Raw genomic sequence first — 20,557 nt, forward strand, 5'->3', positions numbered from 1 at the left:
TGACTTAATGGGCTGCACGCCCAACCTTACCGGCACTTCCCCCTTTACCACCGTGTTCGCCCATCCAGAATTGCTGCGAAACAGACATGCTTCACAAAAGTCCGATTTGGGCGCTCCAGTTAGTGAGGAGGGAGGTGCCTAGCGTCCGACGGCTCTCTGCTTGAGATCGGTGAGGGAGAGTCCACTGTCACTCTGTCTGAGATCAGTGAGGGGAAAGGGGGGGGGGGGGTCTGTTGCCACTCTGCCTGAGATCAGTGGGAGGGAAAGGGGGGTCCGCTGCAACTCTGCCTGAGATCAGTGAGGGGGAAGGGGGGTCCGCTACAACTCTGCCTGAGATCAGTGGGGGGGAGGGAGGGGGGAGGGACCTGCAATTGGTCTGGGTGGTGGGGGGGGGGGGGGGGGGTGGTTGATAAGGGGGTCAGTAATGTTGTGGGGGTGGGACAATGTCTGTGGGGGCCAGGGAGGCATTATCCGGCCCGGGAGGGATGTGGCAGTGGAGCAGCATTCTATCATTATTTTTCTGTGCATGCGCAGTTGGAGGCCCCGATCGGAGCTGCAGGGTTTCGGGCGCGTTAAGTCCCGCTCACAGGCTTGTGCAGCGCGATTGGGAATCACTGATATTTTTGAAGGCAGAGTGCATATGGGGGCACCTGAGAACGGGTTTAAAAGTCGGATCTGAAACACTCCCAGTTTCAAGTCCGCCCAGCATTTAGAATCAAAATGGTAAAATAGAGCCCAATGTATTTAGATCAACTTAAACCACTTAATTTTGTAAATGTCTTCCAGGTCACTTTGAAGATCAGCTTTGAGAGAGCAAGCCCAAAATCTTTCTTTGTAACTTAAGACAGAATGCTCTCCATTCTGAACATTTTGAAGTTGTCAACACATCTGTATTTCACACCTAATGGACAAATCTAACTTGTTCCCTGTTAGGTTTGCACTGAGTTTCACTGCAACCATGGCTCAATGCTAACACGCTTGACTCCTGAGTTACTAGATTGTGGGTTCATGTCAAGTCCCCAGGGTTAGATAGCGTCTATCCCAGAATACTGAGAGGCGAGGGAAGAAATTGCTGAGACCTTGGCCAAAATCTTTGTATCCTCTTTAGCCACAGGCGAGGTACCACAGGATTGGAGAGTAGCTAACATTATTCCTCTGTTTAAGAAGGGCAGAAAAGACAATCTGAGAAATTAGAGGCCTGTGAGCCTGACATCAGCGGTGGGGAAATTATTGGAGAAGATTCTTAGGGACAGGATGTACTCACATCTGGAAGAGAATAGGCTTATTGGTGATAGGCAGCATGGCTTTGTGAAAGGGAGGTCATGTCTCACAAACTTGATTGAGTTCTGTGAGGAAGTGACAAGAAAAATTGATCAAGGCAGGGCAGTGGATGTTGTATACATGGACTTGAGTAAAACCTTCGATAATATTCCTCATGGCAGGCTGATACGGAAAGGTCCCAAAGCTGGGCACAGAAAGCAGTGGCAGTGGAAAGGTACTTTTTTAACTGGAGGTCTGTGACAAGCGGTGTTCCACAAGGATCAGTCCTGGGGCCTCTGTTGTTTGTAATATATATATAAATGACTTGGAGGAAAATGTAGGTGGTCTGATTAATAAATTTGCAGAGGATACAAAAATTGGGGGAGTAGTGGATAGTGAGGAGGATTGTCAGAAGATACAGCAGGATATAAATTGGCTGGAGACCTGGACCGAAAGATGGCAGATGGAATTTAATCCGGACAAATGTGAGGTGATGCGATTAGGAAGGTCTTCCGCAGAAGGAAAGTATACATTAAATGGTAGAGGCCTTAGAAATATTAGCATATAGAGGGATCTAGGCGTGCAGATCCACAGTTCTCTGAAGGTGGCAATATTGGTTGACAAGGTGGTCAAGAAGGCGTATAGCATGCTAACCTTCAGTGGTCCAGGCATTGTGTATTGGAATTGGAAAATCACGTTGCAGCTGTATAAGACTTTAGTTAGGCCACATTTGGAGTATTGTGTACAATTCTGGTCACTACACTACCGGAAGGGTGTTGATGCACTGGAAAGGGTGCAGAAAAGGGTGCAGGTTGTTGCCTGGTTTGGAGGATATGGACTATGAAGAAAGGTTGAACAAACTTGGATTGTTTTCATTGGAATGTTGGAGGATGAGGGGGGACCTGATAGAGGTTTACAAGATTATGACAGGCTTGGATAGAGTGGATAGTCAGAGTCTTTTTCCCAGGGTCGAAGGGTCAATTACTCAGGGCATAGGTTGAATATGAGAGGGGTAAAGTTTTAAAAGAGATGTAAGGGGCAAGTTTTTCACACAGACGGTGGTGAATGCCTGGAACGCGCTGCCGGAGGAGGTGGTAGAAGCAGATTCTATAACAACGTTCAAGAGGCATCCGGATAGATAAATGAATAGGCAGGGAATAGAGGGATATGGACCACGTAGAGGCAAGAAAATATTAGATTAGCGAGGCATGTGTGTCAGCACAGACTTGGTGGGCTGAAGGGCCTAATCCTTTGCTCTACTGTTCTTTGTTCACCAGCCATCCTGTGACCCCTCTAAGTGACATTGCCTGGAAACAGCGCAGAGACTGATTCACTCATTTCATGTGATCTCTTTACAGAGAGGTACAACACCCACCCAAGATCTTGTACCATCACCTGTACTGTGTACAGTTTTGGTCTCCTTTTCTACTTGCCATAGAGAGAGTACAGCGACGGTACCTGGGGGATGGCAGGATTGTTATATGAGGAGAGATTGGGTCAACCAAGCCTGTGTTTACTGGAATTAAGAATAAGAGGGGATCGAATTGAAATGTATAAAATTCTGACAGGGCTGGAAAGACTGGATGCAGGGATGTTGTTTCCTTTGGCTGGATGTCTAAAACAAGGAATCACAGTCTCAGGATCTGGGGACAGCCATTTAGGTCTGAGATTTGGAGAAACCTCTTCGCTCAGAGGGTGGTGAACCTGTGGAAATGTCTACCACAGAAGACAATGGAGACTGAGTATATTTAAGAAGGAAATAGATAGATCTCTAAAGATGTCAAAGGGTATGGGGGAGAGCACGGGAGTATGGTGTTGAGATAGAACTATGATCATATTCATAGAAATCATAGAAATCATAGAAACCCTACAGTGCAGAAGGAGGCCATTCGGCCCATCGAGCCTGCACCGACCACAATCCCACCCAGGCCCTACCCCCACATATTTTACCCACTAATCCCTCTAACCTACACATCCCAGGACTCTAAGGGGCAATTTTTTAACCTGGCCAATCAACCAGAGCAGTCTGGAAGCACCGAATGGCCTAGCCCTGCTCCTATTTTCTATGTTTCCAGTCCCAGGCCACAGATGAGTGATGGTGGAAGGGAATCAAAGATTAACTTAAAACAATAACTCTGTTTCTCTCCATGGATCTGCCAGACCTGCTGAGTATTTTCACCACTTTCTGTTTTTATTTCAGATTTCACATTTTTTTAACATTGTAGCTATATCTTTGTTATTTAACAAATTGTCAACAATTTTCTTTTTCTAGGTGTATTTACACAGGAATGGAGAGTAAAACACAGACAATGACAAAACAACAACACATGAACACTGTAACACTGAGGAAACGTCTGTTATTAATGTGGAATGTTATAAAGTGGAATCAAAATCACCTTAATACTGACACTTACCTTTGTTCCTCTGTCATCCTGAGAGTAAAATAGAACTTCATCAATCTTTCACATTGAAATTGAGCTTTACCTGTAAACAGCTCCCTCCTTCATGCTGCAAACAGCTAATTATTTATTTTAAATGTTAGCATGATCCTTGTTTTGTGTAGGAGTTTGTGCTGGAGAATGAAACATTTTTTAGTTGAGGGAGCTGCTGTCAGCAAAGGCACTCCTAGATCAGGTATGGGCAGAATGTTACAACCTTGCTCGGGTGAGATTGTAAAATCCCACCCGACGCCAACAGAGATTTCCGTTCTGCGAGGTGGTAAAATTCCGGCTGCAGAGTAAATCTTTGCACTACCCAGTCAGTGTGCAACAAACTCAGCGACTGACACTGTGAAACTCTCCCATTGGCCTCACCAGCCATCCTGTGCCCTCTCGGAGTGTGATTGTTAGAAACAGTACAGAGACTGATACATTCATTTCAGAGAGGTACCTGCCATCCCATCATTTTGCATTCTGGTTCCAAAGCCGAAAGACCAACAACTGGTGCTGGTGTCCACCCAGTCACTATTGCTATTTTCTAATTAGTCTGTGAATTAAGTTTTTTTTTTCATGTGTTGTGGGCGTCACTGGCAAGGCCAGCATTTGTTGCCCATCCCTAATTGCCCTTGAATTGAGTGGCTTGCTTGGTCATTTCAGAGGGCAGTTAAGAGTCAACCACATTGCTGTGGGTCTGGGCTCAAATGTACGCCAAACCAGGATGGCAGATTTCACTCCCTTAAACGGCATTAGCCTGACAGATGGGTTTTTATGACAACTGACAGTTGTTATTACTGAGACTAGCTTCTCAATTCCAGAGTATTAATTGAATTTAAATTCCAACAGCTGCCGTGGTGAGATTTGAACTCATATCCCCAGAACATTAGGCCGGGCCTCTGGATTACTAGTCCAGTGACACTGCCACTATCTTCCCCTGTGCCACCATCTCCCCCTTTCTCCTTATCACTCTAATGAGCCAAGGTTAATTCAGGAACATGGCAAAATAGGAAAAAGCATTGACCATCTAGCCCCTTCAGCCTGTTCCACCGCCAATGAGATCATTGCTGATCCATGATCTCATTCCATATATTTGCCTTGCCTTTGGTTAACAACAATCTATCAATCTTAGATTTAAATTTACAATTGATTTAGCATCACTTGCCATTTGAGATACAGAGTTCCAAACTTCTAGCACCCCCTCCTGAAAGGCCTGGCTGTCATGTTTAGATCATGGCCCTAGTTCTTGGACTGCCCTACCAGTGGAAGTGGATTCTTTCTACCTATCCTAATGTGTTCCCTGAAATATCTCCAATCAGACCACCCTTTAATCTTCAAACCTCTAGGCCATACAACCTAGGTTTGTGTCTTGCAATTGAATCCGTGGAGGGAAAAAATTGGTCTACAGCATAAAAGTTGATCCTCACAAATCAGCAGCCGGTTTTTCACCGCGCTGGGTTTTATTTTCCATTAACTTGGGAAAATATTGCCCAGGTTTGAATTTAAAACAAAGTAAAAGTGGCACAGAGAGGAGGGAACCCAAAAAGAGTTTGAACTATTATTATTTGAAGTTCAGTGGAAGGAATATTGAGGAGGTGGTGTAGTGGTATTGTAATTGCAGCAGTAATCCAGAGACCCAGGGTAACACGCTGGGGACTCTTGTTCAAATCCCACTATGGCGAATAGTGAAATTTGAATTTAGTAAAAATCTGGAATTAAAAGTCGAATGATGACAATGGATTGATTGTCGTAAAAACCCATCTGGTTCTCTAATGCCCCTTAGGGAAGGAAATCTGCCATCCTTACCCAGTCTGGTCTACATGTGACTCCAGACCCACAGCAGTGTGGTTCACTCTTAACTGCCCTCTGAAATGATCTCAGTTCAAGGGCAATAAATACTGGCTCAACCAGCGATTCCCACATCCAATGAATAAGAAATAAATTGGTGCTGGATTTGCAATGCCATTATTTCGTACCGTTGATACCAGTTTCATCCCCTTTACAGTCCAAGTTTCTTTCTGGTAGATCTACACTGCACTCTCTCCACTTCCATGGTCTCCTTCCCAAGATGTGGTCCTCAGAATTATGATTGAATCAGAGCACTGATCTGCTGAAGCATAACATCAATCTAATCTGGTCCTCTCAGTTATGAAGGTCAGAATTCCTGATTTGATTATTTTCTGTACTTCATGACATTTTAATGAGCTGTGTACCTGGATCCCCAAGTCTCTACGGATCTCTGCTGTTTCTGGCTTTTCACCAGCTGGAAAATATCCTGTTCGATCTCTTTCAGTTCCAAACTGGATGACCTTACATTTATGTACACTGAGATCCTGGTTAGGTGATACTGGTTAGGTGACACTGGTTAGGTGCATTGACCCGAACAGGCATCGGAATGTGGCTACAAGGGGAATTTCACAGTAACTTCACTGCAGTATTAATGGAAGCCTTACTTGTGACTAATAAATAAACTTTTTTTCTTTAATCTCCAATTGCCACAGCTTAACCCATTCAGTTAATCTATCACTATATCTTTGTAACTTTATGCTGTTATCTACATTGTTTACCAGTGCTGCCTAATCTTGTACTATTGGCAAACTTGGATCTGTGGCTTTCTACTCATCATCCAAGCCATTAATAAACACCATGAATAATTCAGGTCCAGCACAGATCCTTGTAAGACCATAAGATATAGGAGCAGAATTAGGCCACTCGGCCCATCGAGTCTGCTCCGCCATTCAATCATGGTTGATATTTTTCTCATCCCCGTTCTCCTGCCTTTTCCCCATAACCCCTGATCCCCTTATTAATCAAGAACCTATCTAACTCTGTCTTAAAGACACTCAATGACCTGGCCTCCACAGCCTTCTGCGGCAAAGAGTTCCACAGATTTACCACTCTCTGGTTGAAGAAATTCCTCCTCATCTCTGTTTTAAAGGATCGTCCCTTTAGCCTGAGGTTGTGCCCTCTGATTCTAGTTTTTCCTACTAGTGGAAGCATCCTCTCCACGTCCACTCTATCCAGGCCTCGCAGTATCCTGTAAGTTTCAATAAGATCCCCCCTCATCCTTCTAAACTCCAATAAGTACAGACCCAAAGTCCTCAACCATTCCTCACACGACAAGCTCTTCATTCCAGGGATCATTCTTGTGAACCTCCTCTGGACCCTTTCCAAGGCCAACACATCCTTCCTTAAATATGGGGCCTAAAACTGCTCACAATACTCCAAATGGGGTCTGACCAGAGCCTTGTACAGCCTCAGAAGTACATCCCTGCTCTTGTATTCTAGCCCTCTTGACATGAATGCTAACATTGCATTTGCCTTCCTAACTGCCGACTGAACCTGCACGTTAACCTTAAGAGAATCACAGAATCATAGAATCCCTACAGTGCAGCAGGAGGTCATTCGGCCCATCGAGTCTGCACCGCCCACAATCCCACCCAGGCCCTATTCCCGCAACCCCACGCATCTATCCCGCTAATTCCCCTGACACTAGGGTCAATTTAGCATGGCCAATCAACCTAAGCAGCACGTCTTTGGACTGTAGGAGGAAACTGGAGCACCCAGAGGAAATCCACGCAGACAGTGACCCGAGGCTGGAATTGAACCTGGGACCCTGGTGCTGTGAGGCACCAGTACTAACCACTGTACCACCGTGCTGCTCAAGAATCTTGAACAATGACTCCCAAGTCTCTTTGTGTTTCTGATTTCCTAAGCATTTTTCCATTTAGAAAATAGTCTATGCCTCCATTCCTCCTTCCACAGTGCATAACCTCACACTTTTCCACACTGTATTCTATCTGCCACTTCTTTGCCCACTCTCCTCACCTGTCCAAGTCCTTCTACAGCCCCCTTGCTTCCTCAATACTATCTGTCCCTCTACATATCATTGTGTCATCTGCAAACTTAGCAACAGTGCCTTCAGTTCCTTCCTCCAAGTCATTAATGTATATTGTGAAAAGTTGTGGTCCCAGCACTGACCCCTGAGGCACACCACTAGTCACCGGCTGCCATTGTGGATCACAAGTACTCATATCCTGCCAATTAAAGTACCAGCCCATTATTCCTACTTTCTCTTCTGCCATCCAACTGATCTTCTATCCAGGTCAATAATAATTTGTCTTCAATTCTATGGGCTTCAACTTTGGGGTGGCACAGTAGCACAGTGGTTAGCACTGCTGCTTCACAGCTCCTGGGACCTGGGTTTGATTCCCGGCTTGGGTCACTGTCTGTGTGGAGTTTGCACATTCTCCTCGTGTCTGCGTGGGTTTCCTCCGGGTGCTCCGGTTTCCTCCCACAGTCCAAAGATGTGCGGGTTAGATTGATTGGCCATGCTAAAATTGCCCCTTAGTGTCCTGAGATGTGTAGATTAGAGGGATTAGCGGGTAAATGTGTAGGGATATGGGGGTAGGACCTGGGTGGGATTGTGGTCGGTGCAGACATCAATGGGCCAGATGGCCTTTCTGCACTGTAGGGTTTCTATGATTTAACTAACAGTCTCCAATGAGGAACTTTATCAAGTGCCTTCCGGAAGTCCATATTAAAAATATCCACCGTGATTCTCCTATTTCTACTTTAGCCCCTGCTTCAAAAAAAAATTAACCAGATTCTTCAGGCTTGTCTTACCATTTATAAATCCATGCTGACTTCTCTGATCAGCTGGTGAGCCCCCACCATCCTAAAATTCAGGCCTTGATTTTCCTATTTCTCCTTCTCAAACAACAGAGTGACAAGTTGAATTTTCCAATCTTAAGGAATGGTTCTTGAATCAAGAGAGCTTTGGAACATTATAGTTTGGTTTCAGAGACCAATGCCGGAAACCTCCAACCTCATCCGCGGCTGGGATTCTCCGGTACTACTGCAGTGAATGGAGTTTTGGCTGAGTGCCAAATTTTCCATTCTCACTGGCAGTGGGGTGGGAACTGATGAGATTGAAGAATCCCACCCCAGGTCTAGACACTGGTCTTTCACTTCTGTCACCTGGATTAAATCCAGTCTAACTGATGGGCTGAAAGTTTTTTTGGTTTATGTGAAGTGGGTTTGGGCTAACCACAACATGTTCCTGAAATCCACAAATTAAACCTGCTGCTAACTGGGTGTGATTGGCACTGTCACTGAGTTACTCTAAAGGTGGTGGTTATTAAGAAATAGATGCATAACACTCCATTAGGAGACATTCATCTGAGTGTAGGGTTAAGTACACTTGTGGGAAGCTGACAGAGAGCTCAGCACCTATCCTGTGCCGCAATGTGGAAAGAGTTTCAATTTCCAGCACTGACATCCTTTTCTGGATGGACGTAAAACAAAGAAAACTTGTTAAAAAATATTGAATGTAGCAGAGACATTGAACAGACAAGTGACAACATACGGGGTTAAACAGTCTGCTTTTTCACTGATGAGCAACAATAATTAACACTTGCACAGGCATCTTTAACATAACAAAAGCATCATAAAGTGGAACTGATACTGAACAGAGATTTGTAAAGAGAGTTAGGACAGAGGATTGAAGAGTTAACAGAGCTGATGAGGTGGAGATACAGATTGTGGAAATGTGATAACTGAGGGTGTGGTAGGAGCAGCGGTTTGGTGGGAGGCAGAGAACCACAAGCTTCAGGTCAGATGAGTGGCATGTATAATCGAGAGAGAGTGCTGGAGACATGAGGTAGTATTTTGAAATAAAGGCAAAGTTATTGAAATGCACTAGGGGAAGTGGGGGTGGTTGGAGAATGGGCACAGGTTTCGATGAAGAGTGGCGCGACAGAGAGGGGATGTTAGAATGGTGGAAGTAGGATATGGAGTTTGAAACCCTGACCAGGATCAAACAGGTTATACACCGATAGGCACATCTCAATGAGAAGTCCAGCTGGAGGCAGAATTACTGTTGGAAACTGAAGACAAGGGAGGGAATTTTACCCACCATGGGAATCGGAGCAGGCGAGGGGTGAACCATGGAAAGGTCCGTTGACTTCGGGCGGGGTTTTCCGGTTTTGGGGCGAATGAGGCTGGAAAATCACACCCAATTCCTGTGGTGGACGGGATGGAAAAATTCCCCCCAGTGGCTTCCATCTTTCTGATATTAAGCTCGAGAAAATTATGGCTAACCCATGATCTGATTTTAAACAGCTGGTGAGACATCTCAGTGAATGTTGTGGAGTCAAGGCTGATAACGAGAGTAAAAATAGGAACCTGATTCGTAAGGAACATAGAACATAGAACATAGAACATTACAGCGCAGAACAGGCCCTTCGGCCCACGATGTTGCACCGACCAGTTTAAAAAAAAAAAACTGTGACCCTCCAACCTAAACCAATTTCTTTTCGTCCATGAACCTATCTACGGATCTCTTAAACGCCCCCAAACTAGGCGCATTTACTACTGATGCTGGCAGGGCATTCCAATCCCTCACCACCCTCTGGGTAAAGAACCTACCCCTGACATCGGTTCTATAACTACCCCCCCTCAATTTAAAGCCATGCCCCCTCGTGCTGGATTTCTCCATCAGAGGAAAAAGGCTATCACTATCCACCCTATCTAAGGAAGCTGATGCCTTACTTACTTTGCTAAGACACTGCATGTAGGTAAGGAATAAAAGGGAGCTTTGGTACAGAAGCAGAGGGAGAATCTTTTTCAGGAGATGTGCTAACTAACATTGGACATGTAAGAATCATAAGATTAAGAAGGCAATACCATGAAGGACTGGTGCGAGAAGATAACAGAATGATCAACATATCTCAGACCATGAAGAGGTCCACAAGGACAAGGAGGGATAAGGTATCATGATCACAGTCACAAAGTTGGACCAAGGCAGTCTTAGTGTTGTGGACAGTGAAATGGACTGAGCAGGGGTTGGTGGGAGAGGTATAGTAAATCAGTTCAAAGGACCTGGGAGAGAATCAGAGCTTCTCAGGGAAGCTTCGTATAACAATAATGATACAAAGCCATTGGATAATTACTTCAAATGGGGCAATGGGTGTAACAAATACACTTTCTGCCCATTACAGGGAAACAGGAATCACCCTCTCATGGTTCAGTGGGAAATGTAGGTGTAGCTCAGGGTGAATTGTACAAACCAAGAATGACTGTCCCAAATGAAATCTCCAGCTTTGTGTTTCAGCTAGCTGACATCAGCTAAGTGCTGTGATGGTGGTAAAATGAATACCACTGGACTACAGAAGGGCAAACTCAGCCGGGATTGCTGCCCCTCATCACTATCCAGCGTTGGAAAGTGCACAGTGTGTTAGACCCTGGTAACGAGCAGGGTTAGCATTTGTTATGGCACCCTACGCAGTTGAATAGGCACTCATAGTCCAGGCTCACACATGAAGATTGGGCACTCAGGTGAAATGCCACATTGCAGGCAGTGTTCCTGGAACTGCACTCCGAGCAAGACACTGCACCTTGAGGGGAGAAGGGAAGAATGTTGAATGAAAACAGGATTAAAAAAGCACAAATACACTCACCTGGAATCTTAGCAAAAAGTTTTCCTGCACGGGTAATAAACTAAAAAAAACAAAAAAAGGAATTACTGTTACATGTGCATATATAATACATATTGCAATTTAAGAGAAAAGAAACTTGCATTTTACAGCCTTTCCACATCCCAAAGCACTTTACTGTCAGTGAAATACTCACAGGAGTATAGTCACTGTTGGAATGTAGGAAACATGGCAGCCAATTTTCATGCCTCAAGCTCCTACAAACAGTAAATTCATAATGACCAAATAATCTGTTTTGTGAAGTTAGTTGAGAGATAAATATTCATTATGACATGAGAAATAACTCCCCTGCTCTTTTTCAAAACGGGATCTTTTATTTGCACCTGAGAAGGCAGTTACAGAGCCTTGGTTTAATGGCTCATCCACAAGATGGTACTTGCAACTGTGCAGAACTCCTTCAATACTGCACTGCAGGGACTGACCAGGTTATATGCTCAAGTCTCTAGAGAATGACTTTCTGATGTAGAGAGAGGTTAGAGTGCTCCCACTGAGGACAATGCTGAAAGTGGCATTGGGCAAACACTAGAATAAAACAAACACAAGTATAAAGATTGAGTGATGTATATTGGGAGTTCCCTCTAACACCTTTGTTGTATTTGATTAAATCCCTGGAATATTCACTGAAAACATACAGATGGTGAGGAAGGCCATGATTATAGTTCCCAAGATAACGGACACTGAAATTCATAAAATGAAAACAGAAAATGTTGGATAAACTCAGCAGCTTTAACGGCACCTGTGGAGAGGGAAACATTTTGAGTCCAATATGATTCTTCTTCAAGACTGAAAAAGTTCTGAAGAAATCATATTTGATGTGAAACATTAACTTTATTTCTCTCTCCACAGATGCTGCCAGACTTGCTGATTTCTGTCAACATTTTCTGTTTTTATTTCAGATCAACAGCATCTGAGAATTTTGCTTTTACTGAAATTCATAACACTCGGACTTTTCAAAGCAGATCCAGAATGAGGTGCCATCTGAGTTTTCTCCATTGATTTAGAACATAGAACATAGAACATTACAGCGCAGAACAGGCCCTTCGGCCCACGATGTTGCACCGACCAGTTAAAAAAAAACTGTGACCCTCCAACCTAAACCAATTTCTTTTCGTCCATGAACCTATCTACGGATCTCTTAAACGCCCCCAAACTAGGCGCATTTACTACTGATGCTGGCAGGGCATTCCAATCCCTCACCACCCTCTGGGTAAAGAACCTACCCCTGACATCGGTTCTATAACTACCCCCCCTCAATTTAAAGCCATGCCCCCTCGTGCTGGATTTCTCCATCAGAGGAAAAAGGCTATCACTATCCACCCTATCTAAACCTCTAATCATCTTATATGTTTCAATAAGATCCCCTCTTAGCCGCCGCCTTTCCAGCGAAAACAATCCCAAATCCCTCAGCCTCTCCTCATAGGATCTCCCCTCCATACCAGGCAACATCCTGGTAAACCTCCTCTGCACCCTCTCCAAAGCCTCCACATCCTTCCTGTAATGTGGGGACCAGAACTGCACACAGTACTCCAAGTGCGGCCGCACCAGAGTTGTGTACAGTTGCAACATAACGCTACGACTCCTAAATTCAATCCCCCTACCAATAAACGCCAAGACACCATATGCCTTCTTAACAACCTTATCTACTTGATTCCCAACTTTCAGGGATCTATGCACACATACACCTAGATCCCTCTGCTCCTCCACACTATTCAAAGTCCTCCCGTTAGCCCTATACTCAACACATCTGTTATTCCTACCAAAGTGAATTACCTCACACTTCTCCGCATTAAACTCCATCCGCCACCTCTCGGCCCAACTTTGCAACCTGTCTAAGTCTTCCTGCAAACTACGACACCCTTCCTCACTGTCTACCACACCACCGACTTTGGTGTCATCAGCAAATTTGCTAATCCACCCAACTATACCCTCATCCAGATCATTAATAAATATTACAAACAGCAGTGGCCCCAAAACAGATCCCTGAGGTACACCACTTGTAACCGCACTCCATGATGAATATTTACTATCAACCACCACCCTCTGTTTCCTATCCGCTAGCCAATTCCTGATCCAATTTCCTAGATCACTCCCAATCCCATACATCTGCATTTTCTGCAGAAGCCTACCATGGTGAACCTTATCAAACGCCTTACTAAAATCCATATATACCACGTCCACTGCCTTGCCCCCATCCACCTCCTTGGTCACTTTCTCAAAAAACTCAATAAGGTTAGTAAGGCACGACCTACCTGCCACAAAACCATGCTGACTATCACCTATCAATTCATTACTCTCCAAATAACTATAAATCCTATCCCTTATAATTTTTTCCAACATCTTGCCGACAACAGAAGTGAGACTCACCGGTCTATAATTCCCAGGGAAGTCTCTGTTCCCCTTCTTAAACAATGGGACAACATTCGCTAACCTCCAATCTTCTGGTACTATACCAGAGGCCAACGATGACCTGAAGATCAGAGCCAGAGGCTCTGCAATCACTTCTCTTGCCTCCCAGAGAATCCTTGGATAAATCCCATCCGGACCAGGGGATTTATCTATTTTCAGACCCTCCAGAATATCCTGCACATCCTCCTTATCAACTGTAATACTGTCTATTCTACTCCCTTGCAACCCAGTGTCCTCCTCAGCTATATTCATGTCCCCTTGCGTGAACACCGAAGAGAAATATTGGTTCAATGCTTCACCAATCTCCTCCGGTTCCACACATAACTTCCCTCTGCCATCTATAACTGGCCCTAAACTTGCCCTAACCAACCTTCTGTTCTTGACATACCTATAGAACGCCTTAGGATTCTCTTTAACCCTATCCGCCAAAGTCTTCTCATGTCCCCTTTTAGCCCTTCTAAGCTCGCTCTTCAACTCCCTCTTAGCCAATCTAAAGCTTTCTAGTGCACTACCCGAGTGCTCACGTCTCATCCGAACATAAGCCTCCTTTTTCTTTTTAACCAACAAAGAAACTTTTTTGGTGCACCACGGTTCCCTAGCCCTACCAATTCCTCCTTGCCTGACAGGGACATACCTATCACAGACTCGCAGTAGCTGCTCCTTGAAAAAACTCCACATGTCGGACGTTCCCAGTCCCTGTAATCTCCTAGTCCAACCTATGTTTCCTAATTCTCTCCTAATAGCCTCATAATTACCCTTCCCCCAGCTAAAACCACTGGCCCGAGGTTCATGCCTATCCCTTTCCATCACTAAGGTGAACGTAACCGAATTGTGGTCACTATCACCAAAATGCACACCAACTTCCAAGTCTAGCACCTGGTCTGGCTCATTTCCCAGCACCAGATCCAATATAGCCTCACCTCTAGTTGGCCTGTCTACATACTGAGTCAAAAAACCTTCCTGCACGCTTTGAACAAAAACTGACCCCTCTAACGAGCTAGAGCTATAACAATTCCAGTCAATATTAGTCAAGTTAAAATCCCCCATAACAATTGCCCTATTACTTTCACTCCTAAGCAGGATTGACTCCGCAATCCTTTCCTCAACCTCTCTAGAACTTTTAGGAGGTCTATAAAAGACTCCCAACAGGGTGACCTCTCCTCTCCTATTTCTAATCTCCGCCCATACTACCTCAACAGATAAGTCCTCATCAAACCTCCTCTCTGACACTGTGATACAATCTCTGACCAATAATGCTACCCCTCCCCCTCTTCTACCTCCTTCCCTACTTCGACTAAAACATTTGAACCCCGGGACCTGCAGCATCCATTCCTGCCCCTGCTCTATCCATGTCTCTGAAATAGCCACAACATCGAAGTCCCAGGTACTGATCCACGCTGCAAGTTCACCCACTTTATTGCGAATACTCCTGGCATTGAAGTATACACATTTCAAACCCTGCTCCACCCCACCTCTGCAATGCGGTGCATTGCAGTCCCCATCCATGCATCCCTCACTTTCAGCCCCACTACTCAGGATCCCTCCCCCCCCCCGAATCAGTTTAAACCTCCTTGCATGGCCTTAGCAAATTTACCCCCCAGGATATTGGTCCCCTTCTGATTAAGGTGTAGACCATCCTTCTCATAGAGGTCACACCTTCCCCAGTACGAGCCCCAATTGCTTAAGTACCTGAACCCCTCCCTCCTGCACCATCCCCTCAGCCATGAATTCAAACCTTCCCTCTCCCTATTCCTCTCTAAACTATCCCGTGGTACAGGCAAGAGTCCAGAGATAACCACTCTGTCAGTCTTGGCCTTTAGTTTCCACCCCAACTCCATAAATCCCTGCCTAATATCCCCTTCCCCTATCCTCCCTATGTCGTGTGTCCCCACATGTACAATAACTTGTGGTTTATCTCCCTCCCCCCTAAGAGTCCTGAATACCCTGTCAGACACATCCCGGACCCCAGCCCCTGGTAGGCAACACACCAACCCTGAGTCCCTACCTTTAGTTCCGACCCTCCTATCTGTCCCCTTAATTGTGGAGTCCCCAATCACAAGGCCCAGTCTTTTACAGCCCCTAACCACCTGAGCTTTCTCACTCGGCTCACCCCCAGAGATCTGCTCTCTATGCTCAGTTGATTCCTCCTCAACTGTAGCCTCCAGCACCGAAAACCTATTATGGAGGGGAACCGCCCCAGGGGATTGTCTTCCCGATTGCTTCTTACCCCTCCTCCTGGCATTGACCCAAGCCTCATTTCTAGGAGTTACTATTTCTCTATAACTCCTATCAACTTCCACCTCCGCCTCCCGAATTATGCGGAGTTCCTCTACCTCCCCTTCCAGCTCCTTTACACGCTCCTCCAGAAGCTGCAATCTAATGCACTTCTTACAACTAAAATCTCCTGAAACACTACTGGATTTCCTCACCACATACATCCCACATTTGGAATGATGTGGCACAGTGCTGACCCGACTGATGATGGTGGCATGGTGACAGCACCTGAATTTGGCTTGGTGTGGTCTGGAGGTGATATGGCAGGCACACCCATCTAGACTGAAGTGACAGATTGGTGTGGTCTGTAGCATTAGTAAAACACAGCACCATCAAATGGTAGTGCTTGGCTGAATGCAGGTGTCTGAAGGCTGAATGCACCCTTGCAGGTGTACTCTGAATTCACAATCTCAGAGGCAGGCAACAAGCAAAGATCATTCGGGTCACAAATCCTCCAGGATTGTCCTGCCATCTCCTGCAATAAATAATTCAATTTTCAGAAACTCTTGTGAGCAATGAGGTCCTGGTTCAAATCCAGTTTAACTAGTTCATAGAATCATATGGTGCAGAAGGAGGCTATTCGGCCCATTAAGTCCGCACCGACCACAATCCCACCGAGGCCCTATCCCCACAATCCCATGCATTTACCTTAGCTAGTCCCCCTGACACTAAGGGGCAATTTAACACGGCCAATCCACCTAACCTGTACATCTTTGGACTGTGGGAGGAAATCGGAGCACCCAGAATAAACCCATGCAGAGTCGGGGAAAATGTACAAACTCCACACAGACAGTGACCCGAGGCCAGAATTGAACCGGGTCCCTGACTCTGTGAGGCAGCATGCTAACCACTGTGCCACCGTGCCGCCCTAAGTTCTCTTTGTTTGATGTGAGGGTTCTACATGAAATGAGCTTGGACAAACACAGCCTATTTTATAACACAGTGACCATGATGTGATAAACTCATACACTGGATTAGCTGGATTGGCCATGGTAAATGCATGGGGTTACTGGGATAGGACAGGGGGATGGGCCTGGGTTTAGATGCTCTTTCAGAGAATCAGTGCAGACTTGACGGTCTGAACGGCCTCCTCCTGCACTGTAGGGATTCTATGGATTATGTAAGAAAATGGAAGATGGATCCATTTGCTGCTGCTCTGAGGTTTGGGTGGGATCAAAATGTTCTAGTTACAGAAACCTGACTGAAGATCATTCTTTATTTCATAGTCCACAAGCTTCATTATCCTCTCTGATTGTGCATACATTCTGGGTCAGTTTTGCTGCTCTGTGACCCACGGTGACCCTCTCTAGTGCAGGTAGCATGGTGACCAGAATCATAGTTATTAATGTCGCTGCAATCTTCACACTCCAGCACCACTGCAGACCTTGTACTTTGCTGTTCTGACTTTTTACAACATTCCTATGTAAATACCCTGCCACGTTGTCCAGGTAATGGAAGTGACAAATTACTCCTGGCCCCTTTCCAAATGTTCCCCGAGCCTTTGCACACAATACACCACAGTTTGCCTGTCTCATTTTGAAACTTAATTTGCCACATGTCTGCACATTAGATGAGTTCAATTCCTCTGTCAAATGTTTCACTGCATCCTTTGTCTCTACCCCTCTCTATCTGGTCACAGTGTAATGCTGCACAAACTTACACAATTGGTAGCAGGCTAACTTCCACTTTGGCTGTGTCAACATCACAAACTAGCGCCCAAATTCCACCGACATTTATAAAATGTGATGGACAGTGTGATAATGATCAAATCATTTTTTCACATTGATTGAGGAATAAATATTGAACAGGACTCCAGGGAGAACTCCCCTTTCTTTTCTGAAATAGTGCCAATAGGATATTTTACATCCATCTGAATGGGCAGATGGGGGCCTGGATTTTCTGCTCCCAGCAGTGTTGGGAATTGTGGGCAGGACTGGAAAATTTGGAGAGCAGCCAAAATTCCATTGACTTTGGGCAGGAATTTCAGGGCTGGAAAATACTGTCTGGGTTCAAGGTTTAACATCTCATCTGAAAGACGGATGCAGTGCAGTGCTCCCTCAGTACTGCACTGGAGTGTCAGCTTTGATTTTATGCATTCCAGCTCTGGTGTGGGCTTTGAACCTGGCACTGTGATTCAGAGCCACAGCTGACACTAGCCTGGTCCTCACCATGATGGCTGGAGCTTCCTGATTAAATATTTTCTTCTTCCCTCTTCTATTTGTTTTTATTCTTTCATGGGATGTAGATGTCACTGGCGGTGCCAGCATCACTAACTGACTTGCTAGGGCATTTCAGAGGGGCAGTTAAGAGTTGACCACATTGCTGTGTGTCTGGAGTCACATGTAGGCCAGACCAGGTAAGGACAGCAGATTTCCTTCCCTAAAGGACATTAGTAAACCAGATGAATTCTTACGACAATCAACAATGATTTCATAGTCATTATTACCAAGACTAGGGCTGGAACTTTCCAGCTGTTCATGCCAGTGAGATCTTCTTTTCCCACTGATGACACATCCCTGCTGCGGGTTTCATGGGATGCATTCAACGGGAAACCCCATTGACAACAGTGGGAACAGAAGATCCTGCCGCCGGCCAATAGCAGGCCGCCTCCGCCACCATGAAACGGAAAATCTCACCCAGTTTTTAATTCCAGATTTTATGAAGTGGATTTAAATTCCATCAGCTGCCATAGTTGGATTTGAACCCATGTCCCCCAGAGCATTGGCCTGGGTTACTAATCCAATGACATTACCATGACGCCACCATCTCTTCCCAGTCTGATAATCTCCTGAGGTGAACTTACCGTGCCATTTCAGAAAGGCCCAGCTTCCCATCTCCATTTGCATCGAACATTTTCAGCTGAAAAGAAAGGTATTAATCACATGAGGATTCCAGTGATTCCTGATGTTCACAATGTTTCTATAAAATCTTCCCGTAATCAGTTCATTTCTTTATTGGAACAGTGTCACCTGCATCGCAGTAACAATTTGTTGTATCTTTGGTAATGTCCAATTAGCTCACTGACAAACAAAGCCTGCAGTAAAGTGCCCATTTCCACCTGAGCCCCCCCTCCCCACAGCCCCTCAGCTTGCCCAGCCTCAGCCACTGACTGAGATAAGGATGCTGTAGGGACAGGAAAATGGGAGTTAGAATCATTTTGGTTTGCTCTCCAGTGCGGGGTGGTGCAGGAGGTGGGGGAGAGGGGAAGAATCGTAGAGTGTCAGGAGGCTCCAGTGCTGGGCAACCTGTGAATCTGAGGCGAATGGCGGAGGCTGAGGCCTGTATGGGGGAAACTATCGGCGAGGTCGCACAGAACCAACGAAAGGCTGTCGTACGTGGAGACCTCAGGGCATCATTCTACCGCTATTCTTCAATGCTGTTAGCAGTCTTTTCTTTACTTGGACATCTCTTTATTATTGTTCTCTCATTCCTGATAAATACCAGGTGCACTGCCCCATGATGTCAACTTAACACTCATTGATTGCATTGTTGCCTACTCAAACACATTCTTTCCCAGACTGTGAAAATCCTCACCTTCTTCAGTATTCCCTTCTTTTTGCAGGCTCAGAGTCACCTAATCCCTATTCTTCCTTACTTATGTTGCCCTTTTTCCTATTCTTTTCAACCAGCATGGTGTCCTGTTCCCTGGGGTTTGGCGCCTCTCTTTGCCTTCTCAAGAGAAACAACATTACCTGGTACACAGTTTCTCGGACCACTGCTGATGCTGGAAAGTGAAGTGCGAGGGAATGGCCTGGCCTTCCATTCCCTGTCTCTCCATGGAGGGCTCAACACTAATCTGACACCCTGCCTGATGCTGAACCCAAGCAGGTGTGAACGTCAAAAAACAGTTAGATTTTGTGTGTACTGCTGGGTGTGCCCAGTAGTACATCCCATGCATCTTACAAAGACTAGTCACTAATCGGGAGCAGGAAGTGACTCCCTCACTTGTGACAGATGCTGAGCCCAAAAGTGGCATTCATACTGCTAGACCTGCTGAGGTCAGAGCAGGAAGCAACGCCACCCGAATGGATTTAGGGGCTTGCGGGTGGGGATGTGTAAGGGGTATCAGTGCCAGAGTCAGCCTTTACTCACTATAGTCTGTGTGTATTCCTGCAGCTTCTTCTCATCGTAGTGTCTGTTTGCTTTCTTTAACAAGTCCAGTAAGAAGCTCTGTGGAAAGAAACAGTTCAGTATGGTTACTTTATGTTGTGACATTCAGAGCAGATACCATTGGATGTGAATGAACACAGGAACAGTAGAGGCCATTCAGCTCCTGAAACTTGTTGCACCCCTCAATTGGATCATGGTTGATTAGTATTTTATCTCCTCCTACCTGCCTTGTTTCCGTAATCCTTGATATCCACACCCAACAAAAATCTTTCAATCTGTTTTGCAACGTTCATTTAATCCTGAGCCTCGGCAGCTTTTATGGGACACAGTAAGAGTTTTAACAACACCAGGTTAAAGTCCAACAGGTTTATTTGGTAGCAAATGCCATTAGCTTTCAGAGCGCTGCTCCTTCGTCAGATGGAGTGGATCCACTCCATCTGACGAAGGAGCAGCGCTCCGAAAGCTAATGGCATTTGCTACCAAATAAACCTGTTGGACTTTAACCTGGTGTTGTTAAAACTCTTACTGTGTTTACCCCAGTCCAACGCCGGCATCTCCACATCACAGCTTTTATGGGAG

At 45.4% G+C, this 20,557-nt stretch overlaps 1 protein-coding gene across 4 annotated transcripts in view; it reads right to left on the reverse strand.

The window, feature by feature from the left end:
* The window catches only part of calb2a (calbindin 2a), a 68,375-nt gene that overhangs the window by 12,546 nt on the left and 35,272 nt on the right, over nt 1-20,557 (reverse strand). For all 4 annotated transcript variants that reach the window (XM_078210295.1, XM_078210297.1, XM_078210298.1 and 1 more), the window contains 3 exons: nt 19,961-20,038; nt 18,672-18,727; nt 11,153-11,192 (listed from right to left, as the gene is read on the reverse strand). In XM_078210295.1, the coding sequence (XP_078066421.1) occupies nt 11,153-11,192; nt 18,672-18,727; nt 19,961-20,038 (174 nt within the window). The remainder of the gene's footprint in view (nt 1-11,152; nt 11,193-18,671; nt 18,728-19,960; nt 20,039-20,557) is intronic.

The sequence above is a fragment of the Mustelus asterias genome, chromosome 4 (assembly GCF_964213995.1).
Source record: "Mustelus asterias chromosome 4, sMusAst1.hap1.1, whole genome shotgun sequence".
Lineage (NCBI taxonomy): Eukaryota > Metazoa > Chordata > Chondrichthyes > Carcharhiniformes > Triakidae > Mustelus > Mustelus asterias.